At 36.4% G+C, this 14,689-nt stretch overlaps 1 protein-coding gene across 4 annotated transcripts in view; it reads right to left on the bottom strand.

Moving 5' to 3' along the window:
- Window positions 1-14,689, bottom strand: part of LOC149064902 (cGMP-dependent protein kinase, isozyme 1-like) — a 209,588-nt gene that overhangs the window by 26,645 nt on the left and 168,254 nt on the right. For all 4 annotated transcript variants that reach the window (XM_089254836.1, XM_089254837.1, XM_089254834.1 and 1 more), the window contains exons 13-14: window positions 1,940-2,029; window positions 943-1,084 (exon numbers count right to left, since the gene is read on the bottom strand). In XM_089254836.1, coding sequence (XP_089110962.1) covers window positions 943-1,084; window positions 1,940-2,029 — 232 coding nt within the window. The remainder of the gene's footprint in view (window positions 1-942; window positions 1,085-1,939; window positions 2,030-14,689) is intronic.

Raw genomic sequence — 14,689 nt, 5'->3', positions numbered from 1 at the left:
GCCAGCTGTCCTTTAACTTTCCTGCTGAATACTAAGCAAGGAAAAAAAAACAAAGCTTAGTTTATCTGTGCTGTACCAAAGCCTCCTAGATACTACTTCTAGGTACTTCTAGGAGGCTTTGGCTGTACCTCTTCATCATGTGTTGTTTGAATGACGTTCTTCTAAAGACTATAGGGAGGGTTGCGGGACTTTAAAATTCAATCTTGGTCTCTCTATTGGCATTCAAAATATTAATATTTATAATTTTTTTGAGTGACCCATTATAATTTTTTTTTACATTTATTTAAATGAGTAGAATCAATGGTGGTAATTTTTTCAAAACTTTTCGAAAACGTCACCTTGGGACCCTTTCCTTGTGAGTTGCGTCAGTTCAATTATACTGACACTGCTCCGACTTATGTAGTGCCCGTGGTGATGGACAAATTTCATTGAAACTTAATGTATATGCGATATATGCACTGTGGGAAAAAGATAATTGCGCTAAAAAAACACCATTTTTTCATTCACCTGGTGGTCAAAAATTGAACTATATTTTTCGTTGAATCTTTCTTTTCCGCCCAAAGTCCATAAATCGTATATACCGAGTTTCAGCAAAATACCTCTATCAGAATGGGACGCTACATACGTCTGAGTAGTGTCAGTTTATTTATAACCACCCGGCATCTGAGGCTTCCGTGGCCATCGTTGAAATTAATGTGGAAGGATTTCATAAGGAATGAGCAGGAGTCTATCTGACTCCTGAAGATGCCCGTCACTCGTGCGGTATACACGCTGGCAAAAATAGCCCAGAATTCTTCCACATTAATATAAATATGAAATTTATATCACAAATAATCATAAGGAATATTTCATCTAATTTTTTAGTAGAAGTCCATCAGCAGACAGAAAATTGTTTTAAAGCAAGGCTCTACTTATATGCTATCTATCTAATTTGGTGCTTACCAATTTCACGTATCCGTAGTTGTCTAACATGAGGTTTTCCGGTTTGAGGTCCCTGTAAACGATATTTCTGCCGTGAAGGTAATCTAGTGCTTCGATTACGCATCCCGTGTAAAATCTCGTCGTTGTTTCGTCGAATCTACCTCTGTTGTGGAGAGATTGAGGTAGTCAAATTCGTTAAAATAAAAGCTGAAAAGAAGTCTGGACAATCATATTTTCAATAGAGATCTTATATCGATTTCTTCATAAGTGGATGAGTTATTCATGAATATGAATGGAACGTGCTATTCATCTTGGAGCATTATTTATTGCACAGTACGTTCAGTTTCAAATCGTAGCGTTCTATGTAATGGGTGTAAAGTCATATCCTTAAACAACCTTCATCTTTTGAACCATTAGTGATAGAAACAGACTTCGAATTAAAAAAGTATGTAAATAACGTGTGCCTATTTTAGATATGCCATTTGTTTTTAATGGGAGCAGTATATGTACTGAGATATAAAATTTGTTATCTATTACGGCTATCATATTTTCTACCTTCCAAGTTTCAAAAAGTTGTTTCTGTGTGTCTTCTGAGCCCAACAACAAAAAAAATTACATGTTTCTAAGTGCAATATTTCCTAAGATGTTGTGTTAATTGAAAGTTAAGCGGGTATATCAAAATGTAGAAACGTTTTGATAAACTGCAGCAGCGAAAGATTGTTTTCAATTTTTTTTGAATTAATCCCCTTATATGTGTTGTTCCCCCCCCCCCCCCATTTTAAGGGATTTTGAATTTAAATATTTAGGCTGATATTGCTCCTAGAAAAATGGAATTCTTTTTTGATGGGTTCAAAAGAGACAGGACCACGTGCTCTAACTTTCTAATTGAAAGTTAGAGCACAGGGCGCACAGTGTAGCGATTTATACTACATAAAAATCAAGATACGGGATAAATCGTTTAAAATTTTACAATGACCGAAGTTCGTGAATTGAGCACACAAACATTTCTTATACCCACCTATCTCTCAGATACGTCCAAACTTCACCTCCGAGACAAGCTTCCATCAACATATAAACGTATTTCCTATTCCTGAATGTTTTGTATAGCCTAAGAAAATACAAAATGCGTTGAGACTAAAAATGCAATATAGTACCGTCTTTCTTTTTCTTTACAGAAACGAAACAAAAGAAAGAAAGTACCGTATACTTAAATTTCATCATTCAAGCTTATCAATTTCGTGATTTATTATGCATTTGTGCACGTACACAAATGTATACAATTCTAGAAAGCTCTATGTTGATGTGAAATATTGAAACAAGCCCATCGGTGAAAGAAAAATAATTATTTTTTGCACTGGAAAGTATTAAATCTTCTTGCAAATTTTATTTTTATAATTTTTATTCGAGTAGATCTTTCGGATTTCATTCTTTTGATTGCCAAATTGGATCAGAAAACATTTGTTTGAAAATGTGCCATACGAAGTATTACTTTGAGACGAAACATAACATTTAGATAGATGTTAGATATATTAGATATTTCAGTTCGAAAAAAACATTCGTTTAAACTCATCATCGGAAGATAGAAGTACTTTTTGAAAATAAAAAAAGTGAAAACAAAATAATTCGGCTCAAACACTAATGGAGAGTGGACGATGGTTGAATCGCTGCACGTAACAAATGAAGGGAACATAACGCTAATGAAGTGCTAATTAACTGCTCCGCAAAACAACTAATTATTGCTCGGAGGCGAAACTGATGCATTTGTCTAGCAACTTTTTTTTCCAAAGATTTTCGATTTCCGAAGAATTGCAACGGCTTATTCCCAATACCAACTCTTAATTCTTTCCTCATCATTGAAGACGAAATTTTGTCTTCTTGATTAACCATTGTTACTTGAATATACAAAGAATAGAAACGAGATGTGTCATGGAAGGAGGGAGGGAGGGGGGGGGGTAGAAACATTCTTGGAAATGGTGTAGACATTTGTTTGGATTAACAAGTTTCTGAAGCAGAGGTGGCTGATTTGCGGGCAGGTTTTTACTTAAACAGTAGACCTAACAAAGAAAGCGAAATCACCACGAAGGCAATTAAAAGGAGAAATCTTTGGAAGATGGTGCATACACTATATAAATATGGTTTTTTTCGGTTTAGATCATAGTTTCCCAACCTTTTTTGTCCCATCGCCTCCTTCTTCAGAAATTTTTTTCTCCCATCGCCCCCCCCCCCCAAAGCAATCTAACCCATAGGATCCTATGTTATAACCGCAGCTTCTACCGCCCCCCCCCCCGGAACATTCCGTCACCCCCAGGGGGCGTTAACTCCACGTTGGGAATCACTGGTTTAGATGTATTTAACAATGTGATTTTCAGTTTCAATACATGTGAAGAGTAAATGGTTGGAGAACAAGGGAATAAAAACTGCTAGAAGCAATTCAGAAAAATTTATATATTATTTCGTAAGAAGGCCAATTATTATTCCAGACTAACTTCAGAAGGGAGGAATGAAGGTATGTATTAAACTATACAGGGTGTCCGGGATAAAGGTGTCCAAAAAGTAATGGTTTATAGTAAGAGAAAAACCCATAATTAACTAAAAGTTTTAGTGTCATTAAAAGAGGTTTCCTCTTTGTTTTCAGGTTGATAAAATTCAATTATATATGTACTTATTTTAATCATGCGTGACATCCATTATTTTTATGAGCGTCTTTCTTTTCCCATCCACCTCGTTGGCATTTTGCCTGTTGTGATCTTAGTAGTTGGAAAATTTGAGCACCATTAGGAGTTCTGCAGATGCCCAAAGTTATCCAGTCCCTTGCTAAGTGTTTTGTAGCATTTGAGTATTAAATCAACTGCTGCAGAGATACTCTGTTGACATAATGTTGGAGGCTTCACATTCGACTCATTTCATACGCGGAGTTTAATACACGTAACTGATTTAAATTCAGCTGGCCCAAGTACGCACTGAACCTCGTATCGTGGCGTCTAAATACTGTACTATATCGACTACTAAACCGCACATGCAATTTGTTAATATTCCTCTGAGAGACTTCTAACGAATTGGTGCATGTCGGAATGTACTGCTGTCAGAATGTAACGCCTGTCACGTGTTCCAGAAGTGGTACCACCTGTCTTTTGAAGCAAACAACTTGGCAGTTTATTTCGTCTGCACCACGTACTAGGCGTGAACTTTAAATGCTGCAGGCTTGATTTTTCTCTATGGAGAGACTTTTTTAAACGGGATATCTGCAAGTTGTACGTTGGAGTTAGAAAGCCAACTTCAGCCGACCACAGAGTCTTCATGCCAACAGTTAGCGCAACTGCTGCGAAAATCGTCTCGAAGCAATTGTTAGCAGTTCACATGTGTTTGCCCTAGCAATACCCATTATGTAGGACTTGAGAGAATGGTACGTAAAACCGGGTCCACACACACAGAACTCCGCAGTGTATTAACCGGTTTTGAAGGTTGGCTAGCACAAAGCGAGTGATTTTAATGGTCGATATTTTTCGAGACCACATCTCAAAACCAATTTTTGCGCTACGGAAATCTGGGGTTTTGATCCCGCTTTACGCGATCCACGAATCAGTCATGTATTAAATATTCTATGAAATGTAAAATTGCAGGCGTATTTCCATTGATAACGCTAACTAATCGCCGTACATATACAGTATACATATGGGTATTATACATTCGGAATGCAAATATGAAAGGAACGCATCATGATAAATTGGCTGTGACGTCAATCCAATCAGAACTAACTCCATATTTCATCAGGGTTTTATAAAAACGCCAAATAATTTGTTTGGTGAAGTCGAAACTCGATTTGGAGAAGAGAATCCATTGAAAAGAAACGAACCAATGAGTCTCCTCAATATATTCGATGTTAATTAGAATGAAAGAAAATCGTGACCAGAGACTTCAATTGAGACACCAACTAGCTGCAATAGAGCTTTCTGTTTTGGCTCGTTAAATATTTTAACGAGTCCGATCCCCTCGACCCGAATACATGGATTCACGAACAGGGATAAGGAAAACAAGGCTATTGAAGAGTCTTTCGTATGGAATTTTAAGTATTGCTCTATTATGAGCAACTTCAAAGGCAAAATGGACTATTAATCCGAAGAAATAATTAAAAAATATATTTGTCAGCAATTTGAATGGCTTCGAGCGCATCCGGGAATGGTTTTGAGGTCGTTGTAGACTGTACAATGACGTCATCGGCCGTCACTTCCAACAACTCTTGTAATAATTAATAAAATAAATCTTTTTGTAGTTATTATTGTGCTTTTTGTCGTTCCTGCGTGACGTCGAAACTTCATGCGTTTTTCGCGATTTTCACCCTTACAAAGTGGTTTGCGACACCATGCTCCATTGCAATTTCTGTTCCCCTTGATGTCTACTAACAACACTCTGAGTTTGTCGGTCCATTAACAGAACACCCTGTATACACATAACCATAACACATAAATATAATTATATTACAAAAAATGAAGCATCAATTTAAAGATAAAAAAAAATGTACATATCATTAAATAAATTAATTTTCCAATTCGATTTTCAGATAAGTGCGATATATGTCCAGAATTATTGAAAGAAATATTTACATAATTATTGAGAGAAGTATTTCCAGCATTATTGAAATAAATATTTCGAGAATTATTGAAATAAATATTTCGAGAATTATTGAAATAAAATTTTGTAGGTTTATTGAAAGCATTTTTTCAGAATTGATGAAAACTGCTACTAGAATAAAAGAAAGAAATATTTCCTGATTTAAGAAATATTTTCAGAATAGTTTGAACAAATATCTCAAGAATTATAATGAAAGAATTTTTTTTTCACAATTAATGAAAAATATATAAAAAATCAATGAACGAAATATTTTCAGAATTATTGAGAGAAATATTTACGTAATTATTGAGAGAAATATTTACGTAATTATTGAGAGAAATATTTACGTAATTATTGAGAGAAATATTTACGTAATTATTGAGAGAAATATTTACATAATTATTGAGAAAAGTATTTCCAGCATTATTGAAAGCAATATTAAAAAAACTATTCCACAATTACTAAAATAAATATTTACATAATTATTGACAGAAATACTTACATAATTATTGACAGAAATATTTACATAATTATTGACAGTATTATTTACATAATTATTGACAGAAATATTTACATAATTATTGACAGAAATATTTACATAATTATTGACAGAAATATTTACATAATTATTGACAGAAATATTTACATAATTATTGAGAGAAGTATTTCCAGCATTATTGAAAGCAATATTAAAAAAACTATTCCACAATTACTAAAATAAATATTTACGTAATTATTGAGAAAATATTTACATAATTATTGACAGAAATATTTCCAGCATTATTGAAAGCAATATTAAAAAAAATATTCCACAATTACTGAAATAAATATTTCGAGAATTATTGAAATAAAATTTTCTAGGTTTTATCAAAGCAATTTTTTCAGAATTGATGAAAAATGCTACCAGAATAAAAGAAAGAAATATTTTCAGAATAGTTTGAACAAATATCTCAAGAATTATAATGAAAGAAAATTTTTTCAACAATTAATGAAAAATATATTAAAAATCAATGAACGAAATATTTTCAGAATTATTGAAAGAAATATTTACGTAATTATTGAGAGAAATATTTACGTAATTATTGAGAGAAATATTTCGAGAATTATTGAAAAAAAATACGGTATTTTCAGAATTACTGAAAGAGATATGTCCAGCAATTATAATGAAAGAAATATTTTGAGAATAATTGAAAGAAATATATTATAATTATTAATATATATTTAAATTATTAAAGTAATATATTCCGAATCAATCAAGATTTTATTTAATGCAAAAATAATTTCAGACTCTAATGAAGAGATTCATATGAACAGAAAGAATTACTTCTCAGAATTAAGGGAAATGCGTGTTTAATAAAAAAAAATGTCAGAAAAAATTAAAATTTTAGAACTAATGAAGATTCATATTCAATACAAAAATAATTAAGACTTAATGATGATTCATTTTCGATAGATAAGAAATTTGAGAGTAAATGGAAATTTGGAAGTGTAGGTAATCTTAGCCCAATAATACTCGGAAAAATCACTAATGAAAAAGGCAAATACAGTACAAGGAAAATACAAAACTCTTTATGCATTTCAAACAGCTATGGATATCGTCTCAGAGGATGAAATATATATGTTACGGTAAAAGCCCGAAACTCCCACTTGAATTGATTACCAAATCTTAACTCTCGGTTGCTCAGCGGAAAGAAAAAATATACCCTTGTCCAAGTCAAATGTCGTGACCAGAATGAAGCTGGTCTCCTGTTGTTTTCTTCTACTGCGTTTGTATAACGTCTAGATTGGCTGCTTGCGAAATGGAGCTATCTGATTGGCCTATTCGAAGTTTCTTACAATTCCTGCTCGTAATGATCTTGAGCTATGGCGCTGCGATCGTTGGTGTTGATTTATTGTCGTTTACTAATTTATTTTGAAGACCCGGATCAGTGATGGTAACTTGTGGGAAATTTCCCATATTCGTGGGAAAAATTCGCCAAAATTTGTCCAAGTGGGAAATTTCTTAGCATTTGTGGGAAATTCTGAGAGTTCATCAAACAAAAGAATTAATGCGGTGCAATACTTTTCTATTGTAAAATACTTGATTACATATTCTTTCCGCTAGATGGTAGCATATTTTTCATAATGCGTGGGAAAAATGTAGTCAAAAGGGAAATTTCGCTGGAACAGGTTACCATCACTGACCCGGATATATGTGCCTTCAGGGAAGTCCAAATCAGCCGTGGAATTTACTTTGTGGAAACTTCCGCTTCCTGAAATTTGAATCTATGGCCCTCTCGCCAGCAGTGTGCGGCGATGATAGATTTTTCCCATTCTTGTTTCTTAATTGCAGTTATACCCAACGATCTAATAGTCTCACTCAAGATCAAACGGCTTCCTCAAAAAGTTTAACCTAATAACCATGGGTGCGCCTACTAGAAAGTTGAGTTTCAAACCTCCTTAAGATGCAATATCACAGAATAAACAATAGGGCATTTATTACACTCTATGTGATGATTGCTCTCTTGGTTACATAGGATAAAGGAGACCCATAAACAATAGATTAAATGAGCATGCTCGTTGTGTTAAAAATCAAGAATGTGGAAAAATCGACCATCGCCGCTCACTGCTGGTCAGAGGGCCATGGATGCAAATTTCAGGAAGCGGAACTTTTCCTCAAAGTAAAATTCACGGCTGATTTAGACTTCTAAGAAGGCATGTATATTCGGGTCTTGAAAAATGCCGATGTGGTGGTCGAGTGATCATAGTGACGGACTCGCGTAACGAGGTCCCGGGTTCGAACCCCACCGTCGCCACAGTGATGGTCGGCTGTAGCTGGTTTTCTGTGGTTCCCAACTTCAAGGCGCGAATGCGAGCCGATCTCCCTCTTTAAAAACTCTCGCCACAGAGAGCAACGGGCCTACAAACAGCACAAATGTAATTTAATCATAACACATCACTTACTTCACTTCTAAAATATAGATGACAAACACAACACTTCATGCGCACTCAGACTGTTAGAGTAAACGCAAAGTTACACTTCCGGCACAACTCACTAGGTAGTAAATCATCCACAGATGGTGATAGTCCTCAGTTGTGCTCGGTTTGAAAGAAAGGGTCCTCAAAAATAAATTAGTAAATGACAATAAATCAACACCACCGACATGGCTTAAGTTCATTACGAGCAGAAATTGTAAGAAAATTCGAATAGACCAATCAGAGAGCTCCATTAAACAAGCAGCCAATCAGGGCATTATAGAAGACTTACACGCAGGCGCGTGTAAGGCTGCCGGCACACTACGGTTCGGCTGGCGCGGTTGATCTTATCAGCAACCGTGGAATTTCGCGTGAAACACACACTGCTGTTAGCAACCGGGGTTTTTTATTTTTTAATGTCACGTGACATCTCGGGATTGGCTAAATTATTTTCGCCAAGCTGAAATTGGCTCCAGCTAGCATGCAAATTCGTGCTCCCCCTCTTAACGGATATTCCCTCTTTTACGGACAAATAATAATTTAGTTGTATAATATATAAAAGTATGAATTTCAAACCTCTTTTTAACGGTCACCCATTTTACATGTATTTAATTTTTTTGTCCTGTCCGTGTTCACAAAAAGGAGGGGTTTTACTGTATATACTAATAAAAATATTCATGTAATGGAATTTAATTTTCTGTAACAATATTTGCCGTTTGAAATTAATTCAAAGTTGAAGAAAGACAACCTACAAGTTGACCCATTATTGATGCTTTTACGACCAAATCGCACAAATTTTTTTATATATCATGACTGGAATCATCATAATTAATTTAAATAACATATATTAAAAACTATTTAAATAACATATTTTTGAAGTTTAAAAAAATTGGCCATGAATTTAGCACGTTTTTCTTTGTAATTAAAGTGAATTTCCAATTAATTAAATTTCTAATTAATGGAAATTAAGCACAATAATTGTAATTTTGGGAAACCCCATATGACCAAAAAAAAAATCAAGAAAAAAATTATTTTCACCTATTTAAAAAAATATATATTTCTTTTGATGGTCAGGAAAAAAAAATTCAGATAGGAATCGAAATAAAATTTCTGAAAATTTAATGTTTTAAAAACTGTAAAAAATCAAATTTTAAAAAACATTATGATACAACATTATGAAGGGTCGTCTTAAGAGTATTATGGGCCCCCCGGACCAAGTGGTTTTTAGGAGGCCCTACATGGTAAATCCTTTAAAATTTCAATCGGATCTCATTTTTGGGAGGCCCCTCTTCTCTTGAGGCACCCGGGCCGTGCTCGGGTGGGCCCATGCGTTAAGACGGCACTGACTGATGCCCCGAACTCCGAGCCAGACAGGAGCGCAAATGTTAACCTTTCATCTCTCCTTCAATATTAAAAGGGGGCGCCAAAATGCGTGCTTGCCCCGGCTGACCACGCATGTCGTTGTGGCCGTGTACATCAGTATGTATGTTGCAGGGTTTAAGGTACACACAGGGCCGCAGCTGGATACTTTTTTAACTGGAGCTAGCAAGCTTTTGGCGTCCCGTGTAAGGAAAGGTTAGAAGGAGTGGTGTTAAAGGGGCAATTCGGCGCCCCCTTTAGTTCAGCACTCGATACAGTGGACCCGCTCTCCCTAGTTGTGGCTTTGTGTGTGTGTGTAAATTAAAAACTGCTTGAAAAGAACGGTAGGTGTGAAAATTGTCTTGGTGCACTCTTCGATATTACCCGCATACAACGTTTTGTCTAAATCAGCGGTTCTCAATCTTTTTTGACCCACGGAGCCCTTTCCAGTATGTAATTTCTATGGCGGAGCCCCGTAGGCCTATTTTTTATTTATTCATCAAAGTTACTGATTTATTTTTATTCAAAAATATTAATAATTATTTTTTTCAAATTTACTGGTTCTTTTTTTATTTTCCTCGAGGGCCGCGGAGCCCTTGGGAGTTCACACGGAGCACCGGTTGAGAACCGCTGGACTAGATGGTTTTTTTTTCATTGCAAAAACAACAGATAGACAGCCACATTCATATACGATACAAAAATAAATACCAAAAAGACAGAATAATGAAAGCAAAACACACACACACAATGCAGCTCTTAGGGACATATTTCATCCCCGGTTCATACTTAGGCTTTTAATAAATGTTTCAAAAGTTTGATATGGAGAATTTGCAAATATAAAAATATCTTCCTTCAGATGTCTGATTATTTTTACTTCTAATTTTTTATGAATTTATTATAAATGGTTGGGCCCCGTGGTAATTTGTACTCTTTTGGAAGAGGTAACTAATTGGTTTTTTGCTAAAACGTTATAATCGGGATCCAATGCATTTCATTCAAGTGTTCTAAAATATACATCTCGGTTTTAGCGTAATCACGTTAGTTTATGAATGTCATTATAACCGAGTTTCAATGTATGCTCATGTAGGAAAGCAAAAAAATTTCACTCGTTAGAAAAATTTAATTTTTTCTTCATTTGTTTTTTTTATTGTTATCAGTGCAAAAGCGCCAAACAAAGAATTAGTTTCCGTCGCATGGAACTTCACCATACAGTTCCTCGAATTTGTCTTCTCCTCTCATTTTTTTATGGCAGCCTGAGAAGGAGAGCAATTCCTTTGTCCAGTGCATCCGAAATCGCATCACCCTCCTTGTCAAACCACTTAATAGACAATGGAAGAGAGCAACCGCAGGTCCAGCCGAACCGTCATCAGGGAGCGCAAGCCTTTGCAATACATGATGGCAGCTTTCCGGTTACCCCAACCGTCCCAAAAAATGTGGATTTTCTCGGTTGAAAAAACCGCGCTCAGCGGTTGCAGTTGTATCTGTGCGTTGACAGAATAAAACTATAGATGATGCCTTCCCCCCCAACCTCAACCGCGTGCAACCGCGCCGTAGTCAGGTCCCAGCCTAAGTCTTCTATAATTCTACTTCATTCTGGTCACGACGTTTTGACTTGGACAGACGTATATTTTTTCCTTCCGCTGAGCAACTTAGAGTTAAGATTTAGTAATCAATCCAAGTGGGATCCTCGGTCAGCGTAACATTTTTTTAAATTTCTGAAGACGACACCCATAGCGTGTCGAAATGCATAAGGACTATTGTATTTGCCTTTTTCGTTGGCGATTTTTCTGAGTAAATGAAAATGGATTTTTGAAAAACTTCCTCATTAAATAAAATTCCCTAATAATACAGAGCCCCCCCCCCCCCGTTTCACTCATATTCCGGAGTCTCGTTGGGTTCACCCGTTGAGACGCCATTGCGTAAAGTGGATGTTGTGAATCTAAATACCACAATACGATGTATTGCTCTCGGGCTTCATGAAAAAATATTTTCGGCACTCAATGTCTAAAAGATTGAAAACCCCTGGACTACAATCTTTGCCGTTTGACATGACCTAACATTTACCGACATTATTTACAACTCTAAAGGTCCTGAATCTTTTTTTCCTCCCTTCCAATACATCTACAAATGTCTCAAATAACGGAATATTCGGTATAAAACTAAAAGCTGATTCTTGGTATGAGAGAAACACGATGCTAATACTGAGCTCTTTGCATCAAAATATGGGTGATATTACCTTTACATGTATTTCGAAGGAGGAGAAAAAAACATGGAAAAGGAGTCTCGTAATCCAAGTAGAACATCACATCAAATATCAAAGGCAAAAAATGGAGCAGTAAGCATATAAAGTGACCTTCTTCTACTAGAAGTGTTGCATTACACACAGAAAAAGTACAAGTACCGTACTTTTCCCGATCTTTCAGCGGAATACGATACCGAAGCAGAAAAATGTCTTAGGATATATTATATGAAACTTATTCTTTTATAAATTTTCCATATTTTTTTTTTACCTCCATGTACGTTTTTGTACGAGGTGTTTATAAAGTATCTTCTCAATACATTCTCATACCCCTTTTAACACGGTCAAGAAGCCTCAAAAACTATGATCTGGTAGAAATACCATTAAAAAAAAGTTATTTAATCATCGATTTGTTTCAAATTTGGTACACATATTTGTCGAATGCATATGCTATGTTATGCCAGCACAATGTTTTACGTACATCTCTGATACATATTTTTTGCAAATTTTCAAATATTAATGAAAACGTATTTAACAACTTTCGCGTATAATAAAATAGCATGACTTCAAGGTAATGGTTAAAAATTGATTGGAAAAATGAATGAAACTAATTACAGTCAAACTCGGTCGCAACAACTTCGCTTTACGTCAATAATTGGCGTTTCAATTATTGACCTCTATAACGTCAGAAATCGGACCGATTTCAATAGAGGATAATGTTAGTGAATCTTACTTGTGATGTCGATGAAACGGATGCTCTTTTCATTTGTTAGCACATGATATGCAGAAAACTGGTTGTTATATGTAGTGATGATAAGATGATCGAAAATAAAGGAAAGAAGATGAAGATCGCGAAAAGACGTGTCACAGTTAGAGGCAAAAAAAAGGAGAAAATTTCCTTTCCAATCATGATCATCATCTCTGCATAATAACCATTTTCCTGTATATCTTGACAAATTTTTGTAACTTTGTTTTTCGTTTCAACGACGTTTTCCCAAGAAATTCCTAATATTAGAGCTAATTACATACAAGTAACGTTTGTCTGTTATTCTATTAACTAACGTTGAAACACACTCTCCGCTATCGTTAGGAAGGTTTTTCAACAGCCGGCTACTACTTAACTGCACATGCACCTCGTACACATTCCTCTACGAAGTTTGTAACGAATTGGTAGGTGCCCGAATGTGTGCGTGCGTGCGTGTTGTGAAGATTGTTTCTGTATAATGCTTGTTATGTGTAGTGCTACTACTACACCATTCACATGCGCCTCGTCCATATTCCTCTGCGGAACTTCTAACGAATTGGTACATGTGCGTGTCCGTGTTGTGCAGTGCTGCCATCTGGCGTCAATTTTTCTAACCATTAGTGAAGTGTAATTATTGAACAATCGTACTGTTGTAGGCCTGCTGCTCTCTGTGGCGAGACTTTTTAACGAGGACATCGGCTCGCATTTGCACCTCGAAGTTGGGAGGAGAACCTCAACAGCTACTGTATCGCCATACTACAACTTCCAACCAGTGGAGTTGGGTGGCAATAGAAGGTGCCATATATCGGTGGTCGCCCCAGGCTCGGTTCGTGATTTGATATTCGAACTTGATCCTGCTATTCTTAAGGCCGGATTCGAACCCATGAACCTTGACGATAACCTTCATAGTGGAAGACGAGCATCTTACCCACTGCGCCAATCGGGCGATAACCTCAACAGCTGGCTGATGCAAAGATGAATTTAGGAAAGATAGAAAATTCAATTGTCCTTGCATAAGCCAGCTGTTAAAAAAAAACCTCCGTATGGATAGCAGAGAGTGACGTCATCGTTGCATAAGTTTCCATCTGGTGGCAGTGCCAGCAGTTGTGAGCTTTGTCATGAGTTTGGTCCGACCGTCCACGCAAGGTCCCGTTCAGCGCACACGAGCTCAAAGGAAAGATGGATATTTGTTGCCTTTGCAGTCTAGTGATCTAGGGCAGTGGTTCTCAACCTTTCGAAGTCCACGGCCCAGTTGAATTTTTTTTTTGAGTGGAAGGCCCGGTCATAAACACGACTAATGGGAAATAAATAGACAAAAGTTAAACGATGAGTAACTCACATCACTTGAGTGATGCCAGGGCCCGGTACCGGGCCGCTGCCCAGCGGTTGTGAAACACTGGTCTCGGGCACTCACCTGGAAGTGAGAGGACGTGGGTCATCACCTCCTAGAGATAGAAGGACTCTGCACTGTTTGCCATAAACGTCATTCAGACTACCTAGCAAGTTTGCCACATTTTGAAACACAGCATCCTATTTCGTTTCTTCTTATATTGGCGTAGAATCTTCCTGATTGGCTCACAAATATCGCGTAGTGATTGGATGTGGGGCATAGAAATCGTCAATTCTGAACCCGATCATTTATTTTCCTCACAACGATATGATACTGGCACTTCCCTCTTTCTTTCCCTCTTCATAGGCCTTCCTGGTCATTTCGTATGCCGACAGTCGTCCTGGTTGGATAGGAATCGGCTCTACATTCTATTCTGGTTTGGTGATACTGGCACGAGCAGGGAATTTTTTCCCCCTGAATATTCTGAGGGAAAATGGACTGCTTACTGACGTCACAAGCTGAGTGCGGAGGC

This window comes from Pholcus phalangioides, unplaced genomic scaffold (genome assembly GCF_987345545.1).
Source record: "Pholcus phalangioides strain wild (caught in Gottingen) unplaced genomic scaffold, Ppha-v1.0 ptg000042l_1, whole genome shotgun sequence".
In the NCBI taxonomy this organism is placed as follows: Eukaryota; Metazoa; Arthropoda; class Arachnida; order Araneae; family Pholcidae; genus Pholcus; species Pholcus phalangioides.
This window is presented reverse-complemented; position numbering and strand designations above follow the sequence as displayed.